Here is a 13,667-nt window from a genome sequence, read left to right as displayed (position 1 = left end):
GAAGACAACGTGAGCGCAATTTTCTAGGGTGACTTAACCTGATATAAAGTAAACCCTGACTCTAATTTACACGTGCTTCTCAATACATTTTATCCAATGTTTTTCATTAGAAAGCCAATTTATCTTTAATAATGATAACGATAAGTTTCATTCCAAAAACTAAAAAATGTTAATTTTTTTTTTTTGAATTGGTTATTGTAACGAATATATAATTAGAATTTCCCGGTTAGTTTTGAATTAAATGAATACAATTTTTTTTTTGTTCTATGATTATAAAACTTAACCCAACATGTATTGATATTTATGTAGAAAAACAAAATAATAACGAGTCTGAAAGAAATCAAAACAGGATAAGAAAATAAAGTAGACAAGGTCTAGGCAAAGTCTAGGCAAAATTTAAACAAGATAAAACAAGATAAAATAAGACAAAACAAGATATCATAAGACATCATAAGCTCTAAAAAGACCATCAAGATCAAAGATCAAAAGAGAAAAAATTACTTTAATAAGATGAAAATAAAATAAAAAAAAAATTTAAAACTTTTCTTTTTAACGCCATAAAACACAATATGTAAATAAAAAAAAAATGAATCTAAAAAAATGAATTAAAAATGAAAATGAAAATGAAAATGAAAATGAAAAAATGTGCAAAAAAAATTGAGATATACAACAGGAGATTAAAAAAAAACACCAGATCCTTTAAACCATTAAACTTTTATAAGATCAATTCTTTTTTTCAGATTCGAAGATTTCAACATGTTTTTCACATACTGCTGAATCATGTTTTGAATCTGAATTGGAGTTTAGTTTAAAATCAGTTTTGGAATCACCACTTGTAATTTCGTGAACGATTTCCAGAGAGCTTTCTTCATCGGATACTTTATCCTTTTTCAACCATCTAAATCTGCACCACCAGATAAAATGACTCAAAAAGATACCGATTTCAAGAGCAAGTAAAACCAAATATAAAACAAAACCCATGATATCCATTGAACCAATGAGAAGAGATATCATTGAAAGAAGAGAACCAGCACAATCAATTAACAAAAAAACAAAGTTGATACCAACGACTCTTCCTTGTCTTTTGGCCAATTCGAAATAAGCAGGAATTAAACCAGAAGCTAAGAGAATGGAAGCAAGAGTACCAATAATAATAGAAGGCCATTCTGTTCCATCTTCATGGACGGGAGTTAAAAAGACGATGGCAACAGCCTCAATTGCAACACCGACAACAATAAAACCACCAGTCCAGAAGCAAAGCTTTCTTACCTTCATGGAAACTGGAGGGTAGTACAAAGCCTGGGAGAAAGCAATAACAGCACAAGCAGTGAAAGCCTGGGGTTGGACTTTGATTGGAATTGAAGCATCAGTCATAAAGAAGTAAATTGAGAAGGGAATACCAGAAATAGCCCATAAAATCATCATAAGTGGAGGAAAACCAGTACAATCTTTGACTCTATAGTTACGAATAATTTGGGGAATAAGCTGGATACACCAAAAAACAGTACCTATCGTAGCTACGACATTGACCTCAATAGAATCGTTTGGATCGTGCGACATTTCCAAGATAATTATGAGCTGATTAGGGTATAACTAGGTTATAATTATAAAATATAATTATATGGTATTGGAGGATTGTAATGTAGTGTGTGTGTGAAGGATATTAAAATTGTAAAAGGTATTAAAGTGATAGAAAAAAAAAAGAGTAAAAAAACATCGATCTTTGACAGCAATTTATATACTTGAAACAAGCGTGATAAAGCTATTTTTTAGAGGCCAAAAAGGAAAGCCAACAGTGTTATCCTAAAAAGCAAAGAAAAACCCAGTTGAAAGATAAAAAAAGCACAATCACCAGTAGAATGAGAATAATTATTAAAAATTCAAATAAAACAAAAAAAACTTACCATTGTAATTGAGATTGCGAGTTGGTATGTGCTCTATCACCAGTTTCAACAAAACAGCGCAATGAATCATAGCAAAAAATTTTAAAGTAAGAAACCGAAAATTCAAACAGAATACTGAGAATAAATGCTTTAAGGGTTCAAAGAGGTGGAGGGTCTGTGCTCCCTGAAATAAATCGCAGTACCCTTTTTCACATACCGAGTGAAACAGAGAATACTATTCTTGTAAGCTGATGAACAACCACAGCACTTTAAAGAATAGCGATTAAAGGAACCTTTTCACCAAAGTTGCAATTGTGCCAAAGCTCTGGGCTTTTGGTGGTGAGAGGAATTCAAGGTTGATCCGATTCTAGGAGATCAAGCACATGCCCAATGACGCAGTCATGCAGAACCAAGATGATCGCAGGGTCCTTGGCGGTTGACTTGTTTAAGGCTCTTGGGTGGATTTCTTGGTATAGTGGCTGATATAAAACTATTCTTTAAGATAGTACAAATATATCCAGAACAGGTTCAGCCAAGAACTCTACAGCCAATCATGTCGTGTTTCTGAATTTATCATTTCTTCAAAACGGGCTGCTGAAAGAAATACCAAAACTCAAAGGCATTTTGTAGTTTAGAATTGGTTTTGAACTGGCTAAGAGTTGGTTTTTTAATTATTTATGAATTGTGACCCACACACAGATGCACGTACCACAGCGTTTGAATCCGGGAACTGAGAAAAGTGTGGTGATTGACTTTCTTCCAAGGATTTATTCTTCCAAAGTTTGCCTTTTTTCTTCACTAAGAATACACCGCTGCTCCTTGGTTACCAGGTTCTGCTAGACATGTGGAAAGATAACAATTCCTTTGTCGCTTATGGGCAGCGCCTAGTGCCATTGCCTGAAGAGTGTAGAAGTTGTATGGATTACATTTCCCACAAGACTCCAGGCCTAATACCAGCTTCTTATCAGTCTCGATGTCGTTGTGGTTCCAGTGGTATCTGGCTGGGAGAAGCCAAATGAGCAGCAGCAGCTCTCTGGACGCAGAACCACACTTAAGAGAGGGTGACCGCGCGCTAGCCAGTAACGAGACCAACCCTATGGGAGCATACTAGCCCGGTGGGCGCATGCCAAGTGCTGCTGCTCCCCGCGCGTCCTCCACGTGAGCTACTAAACGAGTCCAGGTGCGTGGGTCTAAACCAGAGGAGGGGGAGGGGGTGAAACACAATCTTAAAGATTCGTGGGCTGGAGAAATCGGCGTTACATCCTCTTCTCTAATCACCGATCCAGCTGTCAAACGGACAAAATGATTTATACTGCTCAATTTCGCTGATTTCTCTGATCTTAGTGCTCTGTTCGACCCGATTCACCTTGTATATCCCCAGCTTTAAGGTTGGAGCTTGCAATACATGATGCTTTTTGCTCAATTTCAGCACAGGAATACCCTTTTTCCTTTCTTTCCTGGTGCTATGTTCCTCGCTTTTTTTCCTTGGTTTGATCTGCTTTCTATAAAAACATTTTACCATCTCTTCTGTCACTGTATTCTCTATGTTGTATCTCTTTTTTTGTTATTTGATATCTTCCCTTAAATGAATCAAAATATAAAAATACAAAATTACAAATTACAATCATCATGAAGTTACTACATCATAGTTTCAAGTCATATCTAGCGATTTTGCTTCTATCCGTATTTTGTTTCAATATAGTAAATGCTGATTATTCCCCTAAAATTTCCTCAAAGGATTTCTCCAGTCCCCCCAAACAAATCATCTACTTCGAAGACACCTCCAACGTCTTGTACTTGGACGATCCAAAGGGCCTGGTATACTTTTCTCAAAATGATGGAGAGTCCTGGGAAAAACTAAATTTCGATAATGAGGTTATCAAACTCATACTCGTCCATCCTTATAAGAAAAACATTGTTTATGCCTTTTCAGATTCAAAATACCAATTCAGGTCCATCAGTGCAGGAAAAGTTTGGAAAAAAATTGAAACCCCTGAATCTGTTCATATTTCTGATAATTTTTTCCAATCTCCCTCTATTGTTTTCCATGGCAAACGTCAAGATTACGCTCTATTCGCTGGTCAATGTATAGACGACAATTCAGACAAAAAAGAAAAAGAAAAAGAAAAGAATAACAATTTCTGTTCAAGAAAATTCTATTACACAAGAGATGGCTTTCTAACCTTTAAAGAATTAACTACTGCTCATACTTGTATTTTCACTGAAGCCACAAATTTAATTAACGCTGAAGACCAAAAATCAGTAATCTGTTCATCTATCTATGACAATAAACATGGCCTTTCATTGGCAAAGTCTCTAGATTGGTTTCAAGATGATATCACCCATATTAACGCCGAAGGTGGTGTTCTAATAACTGGCATTGAACTATTGACTTCTGTAGACCACTATCTAATTGCAATTGGTCACAACATCTTAACCACCGACAAAGAAACTGAAAACTTATTCATTTATATTTCTTATGATGGCAAGGCTTGGAAGGAAATCTCTCTACCTGAAAACGTCAACTTTAGATCAAACTCCTTCTCAATCTTAAAGTCTTTTGTTAACTCCTTACACATCGATCTCAAAATTAATGGCATTGATAACCTAGGTCAACTATTCTCTGCTAACCTTGACACCGGTTATTTCAATAAAATTCTTGACTACACCAACAGAGATCCTGCTGGAAATGTTGATTATGAAACATTAACCAGTATTGATGGCATTATTCTTTCTAATCAAGTTTCAAATGGCCAGTCTATCATTCTAGATGATTCTCTATCTCCCACTGTCAGATCAAAGATTTCTTTTGATAATGGTAATTCTTGGACTTTCTTAAAATTATCAGACTCCGATGATGATTCTCAATCTTGTAGAGGTGACACCTCCTGCTCTTTAAATTTGCACTCCATCGTTGAAAGAGCTGACAATTTTAAACCAAACAACATGATTGGAAAATACTATTCAAGTCCTGTTCCAGGCCTCTTATTAGGTGTTGGGAACATTGGCTCCTCTTTAAAAGATTATGACTACAGTGATACCTATATGTCCAATGATGCTGGCCTATCTTGGGCTAAAACTTTGAATGGTCCTTATTTATTTGAATTTGGTGATTCTGGCTCAGTCATTGTTGCAATTTCCGATTCAATTGAAACAAATTCCATCAAATATTCTAGAAATATGGGAAAAACTTGGAAACAAGTATCCATTAAAGATTCAATCTACGCAAAGGTTTTAACAACCACCCCAGATTCTACTTCCTCCAAATTTTTAATCATTGGAAAAACTTCAAATGGAAAATATAAATCCATCTCCCTTAATTTCGATAAACTATTTGACAGAAAATGCGTGGAAAATGACATGGAAGATTGGTACGTTCCTTCTGTAAACGGCCAATCAATGTGTTTCATGGGGTACAAACAAAAATTCTCAAGGAAGAAATCTGAATCATACTGTTATGTTGGTAAATTATACAATGAAGCTGAAGTAGTCCAAGAAAGTTGTCCTTGCGTTGAATTAGATTATGAATGTGCTTATGATTTTTCTAAAGATAATGAATCCGGAAAATGTGTTCCTAACGACAGTCTGTATTTTGAAAGTATAAAATCAAAAGAATGTGATGGCAGAACAGAAATATATTCGTTGCCTCCTTCTTACAGAAAGATTCCAGGAAATCAATGTTCCTCAATCAAAGGTTTGAATTTGGATAGCGATGTTGTTAAAAGATGTCCAAACTACGAGATTGATATGAATAATAAAAATGGCGCTCCAAAGGATATTAATCACGATGTCGCTGAAGGTGATAAACAAGAAGCTACTGACTCTATGAATAATGGTAAAATCAAATCCTTGAACTTCCAATTTTCTGGAACCATTAAAGATTACATATATCTTGAAAGAGATGTCAGTAAAGATAACCAAGACGAAACGATAGTATTATTAACAAGTGAAAATGAGGCTTATGTTACCCATGATCAAGGTGCTTCATGGGAACAAATTGCTCCCGGCGAAGAAATTATTTCTTTCAAATTAAATCCTTATAATTCAGATCATGTCTTTTTGTTGACAACAAATCAAAAAATTATCTATTCAATGGATAGAGCTGATAATTGGAAATCTTTTAGAACTCCTTCTATTGATATTCCTGGCACATTTCCAATATCTTTTCATCCAAAGAAACCATCATGGTTGGTTTGGACCGGTCAAACAGGTTGCGAAAATGCTAACTCTTTAACCTGTCAAACAAACTCCTATGTGTCGAGATCTTATGGCAAACGATGGGAAATACTTAAAAAAGGAGTTGAAAGATGTTCTTTTATTCAAAATCTTAACCTTCCAACTTCTGATATGTTAATATATTGTATTAAAAAAGGTAATAATGATCAAAATAAAGAATTGATTGCTTCAACAGATTTCTTTAAATACAACCAAGTGTCTCTTGTGAAAAACTTGATAGACTATTCAATTGTTGACGGATTTGTGTTTGCTGCAGCTGAAGGGAAGAAAGATGATGATGAAATTAGAGCTTTTGTATCAATGGATGGCGAGACTTTTGCAGAGACTTTTTTCCCTCATAATGTTGATATGAATAAACAGAAAACTTATACTCTTTTGGGAGCTAAATCAAAAGCCATATCCTTACATGTTACTACAAATTCAAGAGAAGGCGCTGAATTTGGGACACTTTTAAAATCGAACTCTAATGGTACTTACTTTATAGTTTCTCAAAACTACGTGAACAGGAATTCTGCTGGATATGTTGATTTTGAACAAATAAGTTCATTAGAGGGCGTTGTGGTTGTAAATGTTGTTGCAAACTATAAGGAAGCAAGAAAAGGAGCAAAGAAAAGTCTTAAATCAATGATATCACATACCGATGGTGCTCAATGGTCTTATATTCAACCACCTAGTGTTGATTCAGAGAATAAGAAATACAAGTGTGCTGGTCAACCATTAGAAAAATGTTCTTTACACTTACATGGATTTACCGAAAGAAGAGATTATAGAGATACATTTTCATCCACTTCAGCCACTGGTGTGATGATTGGTGTAGGTAATGTTGGTGATTCATTAGATTCATTTTATGAAGGAAATACATTTATCACTAAAGATGGAGGTGTAACATGGAAGGAAATTAAAAAAGGAGTTTATCAATGGGAATATGGTGACCAAGGTACCATTATCGCTTTGGTAGCAGAACAAGATAATACAAATGTAATTTACTACACTATTGATGAAGGTGATACCTGGAATTCGTATGAATTTACTACCGAAAAAGTTGTTGTTAATGACATTGCAACAGTTCCTTTGGATAATTCAAGAAAGTTTTTGTTGTTCACAACTATGCCAACCAGCCGTGGTGAAAGATCCCAGGTGTTCCAAATTGATTTCACTAATTTATTAAAGAGGAAATGCAGTTTAGACTTGAGGAATCCAGATGATGATGATTTTGAATTGTGGTCCCCCAAACATCCATTTTCATCCAGTAATTGTCTATTTGGTCATGAAACTCAATACTATAGAAAATTGCCCAATAAGGAATGTTATATTGGTGATTCTATTGCTGACCCATATGTCATCGTTAAAAACTGTACATGTACAAGACAAGATTATGAGTGTGATTTTAATTATTATCGTGATGAGCATGGTGAGTGTAGATTGATAACAGGATATTCACCTCCAGATCACTCCCAATACTGCAAGCAGAATAGAGACGCAATTGAATATTGGGTTCCAACTGGCTATAGACGTATTCCATTAACCACTTGTCAGGGAGGAAATGAGTTTGATAAAGTAGATCCAATGCCTTGTCCTGGAAGAGAAGAAGCCTTTGCTTCGATTTATGAAAGAGGATTGCAGGGTTTGAAGTTGATTCTTTTAATTGCAGCTATTTTAGTTGGAAGTTTTATTGTCTTCTACATTACTTACAGATACTACTACTATGCTCGATATGGACAAATTCGTCTTGATGAAAATAATGAGTTCACATTCACTGACGATACTTTGGTCAACAAAGCCAGCAAAGCTTTGCATGTTATAATGGTTAAGGCTACAATTCAGTTAAACAGCGGATATGACTATAGCAAAGTTTATTTAGATACCATAAGAGAAAGATTATATGGCAAAAAAATGTGGTCGTTTGATAGGTTTGCTCTTAAGAAAGATCGAAATCACAGATACACTTCTGTTGACGAAGAAAACACAAGTTCTGTTATCTTTGAAGGTGGTTCTTCTGAAAATCTTCTTGGTGCTAGCGATGAGGTTGCAAGCATAAGCCCCTTCACTGATCTTGAGGGAGACAATACATACAAAGACGACAGAGATGCCAAAAAGGAAAAAGGAAAGAGTATGTCGTTTCAGGATGATTTGATTACTGACCAGAGCAAGGATAACTTGCCAGGTCCATCCACAGACAAGCTAATTTGAACATGATGTTTTTTTACTGTACCATATATATAGATCAGAGATTTATAGTCTTTCTTTATAGTCTTTCTTTATTTTATTTCTTTTTTTTACCCTATTTGCTACCGATATAATAAACTGTTATAGAAACTGTTAATTACTGCCCTCCCGCTTTTGCAAACCTTTTGCGGTGATCCAACTCCAGACCTAAAAGGCACAACATTAATCTCCCAAAACCGCAGGGTGCTAGGTGATTTTTATCAACAAAACAAAATCCAACAAGATCTGGTCTGAAAAGGATGCCAAATCAAACACCAACAACAAGTCTCAAAAAAGGGCCTACGATCTACCAACTACTGCTGTTAGCTACCAGTGGAGATGAGCACTCAGCAGAATAGTGCCTTGGTGAAAGATATACTGACTACAGCCTTCACTTCAACTTCTTTTACAAGCTACGATAGAACAACCAAATCTCAACCTACCAATCTATCCAGATCCAACAATGACTCCAATCGTGACAAAAAAGTGAAAGACTACATAAATGTGTCGATTGATTATTTTCTACACACAATAATCCCTCAATTAAAATCCTTGAATTACTCCAAAATTTTCCTATTTCTCTTTAGTTTTTACATTTTAAAATTTATTTATGCTAATTTCTTTAGAATATCCTTTATTTTATCCACATCATGGCTAATTATCTGTTGCTTCCTTTATAAAAAGTACAAGTCTCTAGTTGATCCCAACGATGACTACAGAATTAACAATGATACATTTTTTCTTTCTAATCGCGATTCTCAAATTTCTATTCCCAAATTTGCCTTTCTTAAAAAAAAAAATTGGAATATGGAAATCAACAAACTATACTATAAAAATCCCAAGCTTGACCAACCAATGTTTCCTGATTCATTTATTATATCTGATACGTTAGATGACATTATTAACTTCATTTTAAGGGATTTCGTATTAAAGTGGTATTCGAATATAAATAAAAGCGTTAACGACTCCAATGATAATGACCAATTTATTAATGAATTAAAGCTACTTATTCATCAAGCGATAAGAGTATTTAAAATAAGATTAGCAAATGTTGAATTTGCAGATTTAGTGATTTTGAGATTATTACCAATTATCGATGATCATTTTACAAAATTTGTGCAAGCTGAGAGTTTAGTTAAAGGTGGCAAATCAAACGCTACTCATAGATTTTTAATGAGCTCAAAATCTCAGGCATATCAAAATAAAGCATTGACAGACACAAATGAATTAGATTTAATTGTGGCATTAAATTATAATCGAGGAAAGTTGCATCCGGCTGTTAATAACTGTAAAAATTCTTTAAAATTCAATCAAATCGATAGAAAGAAATGGTTAAGAAATAAAGTAAGTCGAATTCTACCCTATTTACTTCCAAAACAAATATGCGAGTCACCCCCAACAATTATTTTGGTTAGGGAGATTTTAGCAAACTGCTGTATATTTCCAGCATTGGATGTTGTTACTGAAGCAGATTTTTGGAACCAAATGATTGTTAAAACGGTTGGCGAGACATTAAAAGATAGAAGCCAAGTTATTCAGTTAAGAGCTGCGCTAGAAGAACATTCAAAGGGACCATCTGATAATGACAAACAATCCTCTTCAAATAATGGGCTAAATAGTGGAACGGTTAACAAAAATGATGATTCAGGAATTGTCAATTTATTGGATTATAAGATAACAATGAAAACTTATCAATCTTCTTTTGAAAAGTTTTTAAAGAGAATAAACAAATCTTCTTCTTCTTCCGAATTGAAGCAACTAAAGTATTACATTAATGTTCAATTAAAAGTTGCTATGCGAAAGCAAAACAAAAGATTGGCTGCGTCTCAAATAAAAAGAACGGAATTATCTAATACAGTTGGTGGATCCAATAAAGACAAGAATAGCACAAACCAAATTTATGATGAAAAATTAAAAGTATATATTGAGAGACTTGGTTTGGCTAGAAATGCTATTAATGATAGATTGACTGAATTGATAAATAACATGAAACTTTCTAATACAAACCCGGCGATATTAGGATTTGATTCAGAACTAGAAAATAGTTCAATATCTTCTCCAATGCACATGAAAAGGAATTCAAGTTATTCATCAAGTTTGAATATGCTATTAACCAACAATTCTATGAAACAAGATCCAAGAGAGCACTTGAAATTAATGAGCATTTTAAATGACCCATCTTCTTTATCTTTCTTTATGGAGTTTATGGAACAAAAGGATCGATTGATGCTTCTTCAATTTTGGTTAATTGTGAATGGGATCAAAAATCCCCTTGAAGCCGATCCAACTACAGAGGACTTTAATGTACTATTTGAAGAAGATGATGATGTATATGTGGAAAAAATTATTGAATCCATCGAAAATAACGATAACCAATCTCTTTTAAACTTCCCAGAAAGATACTTGAAAAAGGCATCTTCAAAAGTGCATGATGAAAGCGATTTTTCCAACTTTTTCTCACGAAATCAAGCTTCATTCCAAGACATTATTTTAATTTTTAACACCTATTTTTTAAATCCTTCAAATAAAAAAATTTTAAATATCACGAACCAAATATATCAAAATGTTGAAGTATTTGCCCAGTATAATCAAATATTAAATTCTTTAGATGAAAGTTCAAAGTATAAGATAGTAGCAAATATTAATTTAATTCTCAAAAATCTTTATGCAAAAGCTAGAAGCTCTGTTCTTTATTTGCAACTGAAAGCCTTTAAGTTGATGGATGAAAAGGATCTACCAGTTTTCAAAAAATCTGATATATTTTTAAAATTATTGGCTTCTGATAGTGGCAAATTTATGTTTTCCGATTCAAATAGTATGATGAATGAAAGTATAATTAATTCTAACGATTCTGTAATAAGAATGAATGTTGCAAAATATGCAACTATTGAAAGTGATGATGAATATTTTAATGAAAATAACGATTTTGAATACAATCCTCTTTTAAATAATAAAAACAATAACAGAAATAGTACGGGTAGTAAAAACAACAGCGAGAATGAAAAGAACGTTAGCGAAGACGTTATAAATGCAATGGAGCATGCTTTGACTGAAATCGTCAAGAATACTGATAATTTTGATGCAATTTCATTGAAAAAAAATTTATTACCTAAAAGACAAAAATCCACTTCAAGGAAAAAATCCATTTCGAAACCATCCGAAACTCGAAGTTTTGAAAGTAATGAATCTCAATCCAGTAATAATTCGAAATCACTGAATAATGATTTTGAATATGATACTATTTTCGGGAATGAAAACTCAGAATTGTTTGAAAGTGAATTTAGAGACAACATGACTATTTCAACAGGAAATAAGACTGTCACAAATGACACTAAAAGTACCTTAAATTTAGTCAATACACAGAACCTGGATGATGATGATGATGATGATGATGATGATAATAATAATAATAATAATAATAATAATAATAATAATAATAATAATAATAATTTAAACAGTAACTCTGACAAACACAATTTTGAAAATGAAAGATTAGCAAACACAACTGATAGGTCCAAACTTCAATCAATGATGATTGATGAATTACTACTAAATGATGACGAAACAGATGATAGCGAGTCTGTAATGTCTGGTGTCATAAGTTCTGAAAGTGGTGATGTTGAGTCAGCTCAATTGCATCTTGCAGCGCCTGGCGATCTTAGTCTTAAAGAGGAAATAACTAAGCTAGCTAATGATATTGAGAATTTGAATAAGCAAATGGTCATTCTTAATCCTTTATTAAAAAAAGCGGAATTAACTAATAATGTTACTGAGTTAAGAATTCTTAAAAAGTCCAAAATGAGTTTAGAAAGAGAGATCCATATTAAAGAACTTCAAAAACAGCAATATATTGTTCAGGAAAATGATAATAGTTTGTATGGAAAATCCAGAGTTTCTATTCAATCCTGTATAAACGATTACGATAAAAGTGGAAAGCAGTTTACTTTATATATGATAGAAGTTCAAAAACTATCAACTGATAATAAAACAGTCACAGCAGGCTGGATTGTTGCAAGAAGATTCAATCAATTTTACAAACTACATGAATATTTTAAAAAAATGTATCCAAATGTGAGAGATTTAAGATTTCCGAAAAAGAACGTTTTAGTATTAAATAAGATTCAACAGGAATTTGTTATTAAAAGCAGAAGAAAGCTCCTTGAAAGGTATTTGCAAGATTTATTAAAGCTTCCAGAAGTTTGTCAAAACAGAGCGTTTCGATTGTTCTTATCATCAGAAGATTTTAACAATGATATATTTAAAAAGAAATCTCTTTACAATTTGAAAGAAGCGTATAATAATTCTGAGGTTACAGATATACATTCGACAGGATTCAATGGTAAAACAATAGAAAATGTTACGACCAAATTATTCAATAGTATCATAAACGGGCTAGACTATTTGAATAGTGGTGTTGTAAATCCCAACATTCATAACGAGCAGTCTGGTTCAGCTAATATTGATCAATATAGTGAAGAAGTTAATGCTATGCAAAACGAATTGGAATCTTATATGGAAGATAAAACCACTTTTGTCAAACCAATTTGTGATTTGTTTTTAAGTTTTTTTGGTTTGCGACACTCTAATAGCTGGATTAGAGGAAGAGCAATTTTGGTAATTTTACAACAACTATTGGGAAGCACAATTGAGAAGAAAACGAGAGAATTTTTCAGACTGTATAAAAATGAACTACAGGTTATGAACTTGTTGGGAATGTTCAAAGACACACTTTGGCCTAAAAATACATTCTTCTTGGATGATGAAGGTAGAGTTGAAAGAACAAAAATTGAGAAGATGCATGCAAAATATGAAGCTAAAATTCTTTTAGAAACAATTATAACTGATTTTGCCGGAACAATTGTCGGAATGTCTAATTCAAAATATGCAGCATTCGAGGTGTATTCAATGCTTCAAAACGAGATATTGAATAATCATTTAATATATGAACTTTTTGATGAAATACTTGGAGAAGTTTTTCCAGAAATTGGTTTTAATGATAATGATGGAAATTTATGAAACTCAAATTCAAATTCTTTTTATATTATTTTTTATTTTATTTTATTCTAGTTTCCATTTTTTTTAATTTTTGACCATCAATTATTAATTGGTCTTTTTTTATATATGTATATATTTATGGTGATAGTGTTTTTGTGGTTATTTTAAAAGGAGATCCTAATATATTGCTTTTAGTTGCTCAACTTTGTTTTTCAGAAATACTGGGTTACATGATTTTTTTAATTTAATTTAATTTTTTATCGCTTTATATATTTTTTTTGTTTTAGTTTTGTTTTTTGGAATCTAAAAATTAAAAAAAAAGAAATAAAACGAAGAGAAAAAGGCATT

The 13,667-nt window shown here is 32.9% G+C and overlaps 3 protein-coding genes across 3 annotated transcripts; 2 read left to right on the top strand and 1 right to left on the bottom strand.

Moving 5' to 3' along the window:
- Nucleotides 1–723: 723 nt before the first annotated feature.
- ILT1 (Ilt1p) lies at nt 724–1,560 on the bottom strand (the record flags this gene model as incomplete). The annotated part of the gene is made up of 1 exon (XM_020191133.1): nt 724–1,560. One exon carries the CDS (start codon nt 1,558–1,560, stop codon nt 724–726), a length of 837 nt encoding a protein of 278 aa, XP_020049682.1.
- A 1,638-nt stretch (nt 1,561–3,198) lies between these two features.
- On the top strand, nt 3,199–8,439 carry ASCRUDRAFT_52182 (vacuolar protein sorting/targeting protein 10). The gene has a single exon (XM_020191091.1). It carries the CDS (start codon nt 3,513–3,515, stop codon nt 8,307–8,309), a length of 4,797 nt encoding a protein of 1,598 aa, XP_020049681.1. The 5' UTR covers nt 3,199–3,512; the 3' UTR covers nt 8,310–8,439.
- A 136-nt stretch (nt 8,440–8,575) lies between these two features.
- On the top strand, nt 8,576–13,667 carry MDM1 (Mdm1p). Its single transcript, XM_020192200.1, has one exon. The coding sequence runs from the start codon at nt 8,664–8,666 to the stop codon at nt 13,338–13,340; it is 4,677 nt and encodes a 1,558-aa protein (XP_020049680.1). The 5' UTR covers nt 8,576–8,663; the 3' UTR covers nt 13,341–13,667.

The sequence above is a fragment of the Ascoidea rubescens genome, assembly GCF_001661345.1.
Source record: "Ascoidea rubescens DSM 1968 unplaced genomic scaffold ASCRUscaffold_1, whole genome shotgun sequence".
Lineage (NCBI taxonomy): Eukaryota > Fungi > Ascomycota > Saccharomycetes > Ascoideales > Ascoideaceae > Ascoidea > Ascoidea rubescens.
This window is presented reverse-complemented; position numbering and strand designations above follow the sequence as displayed.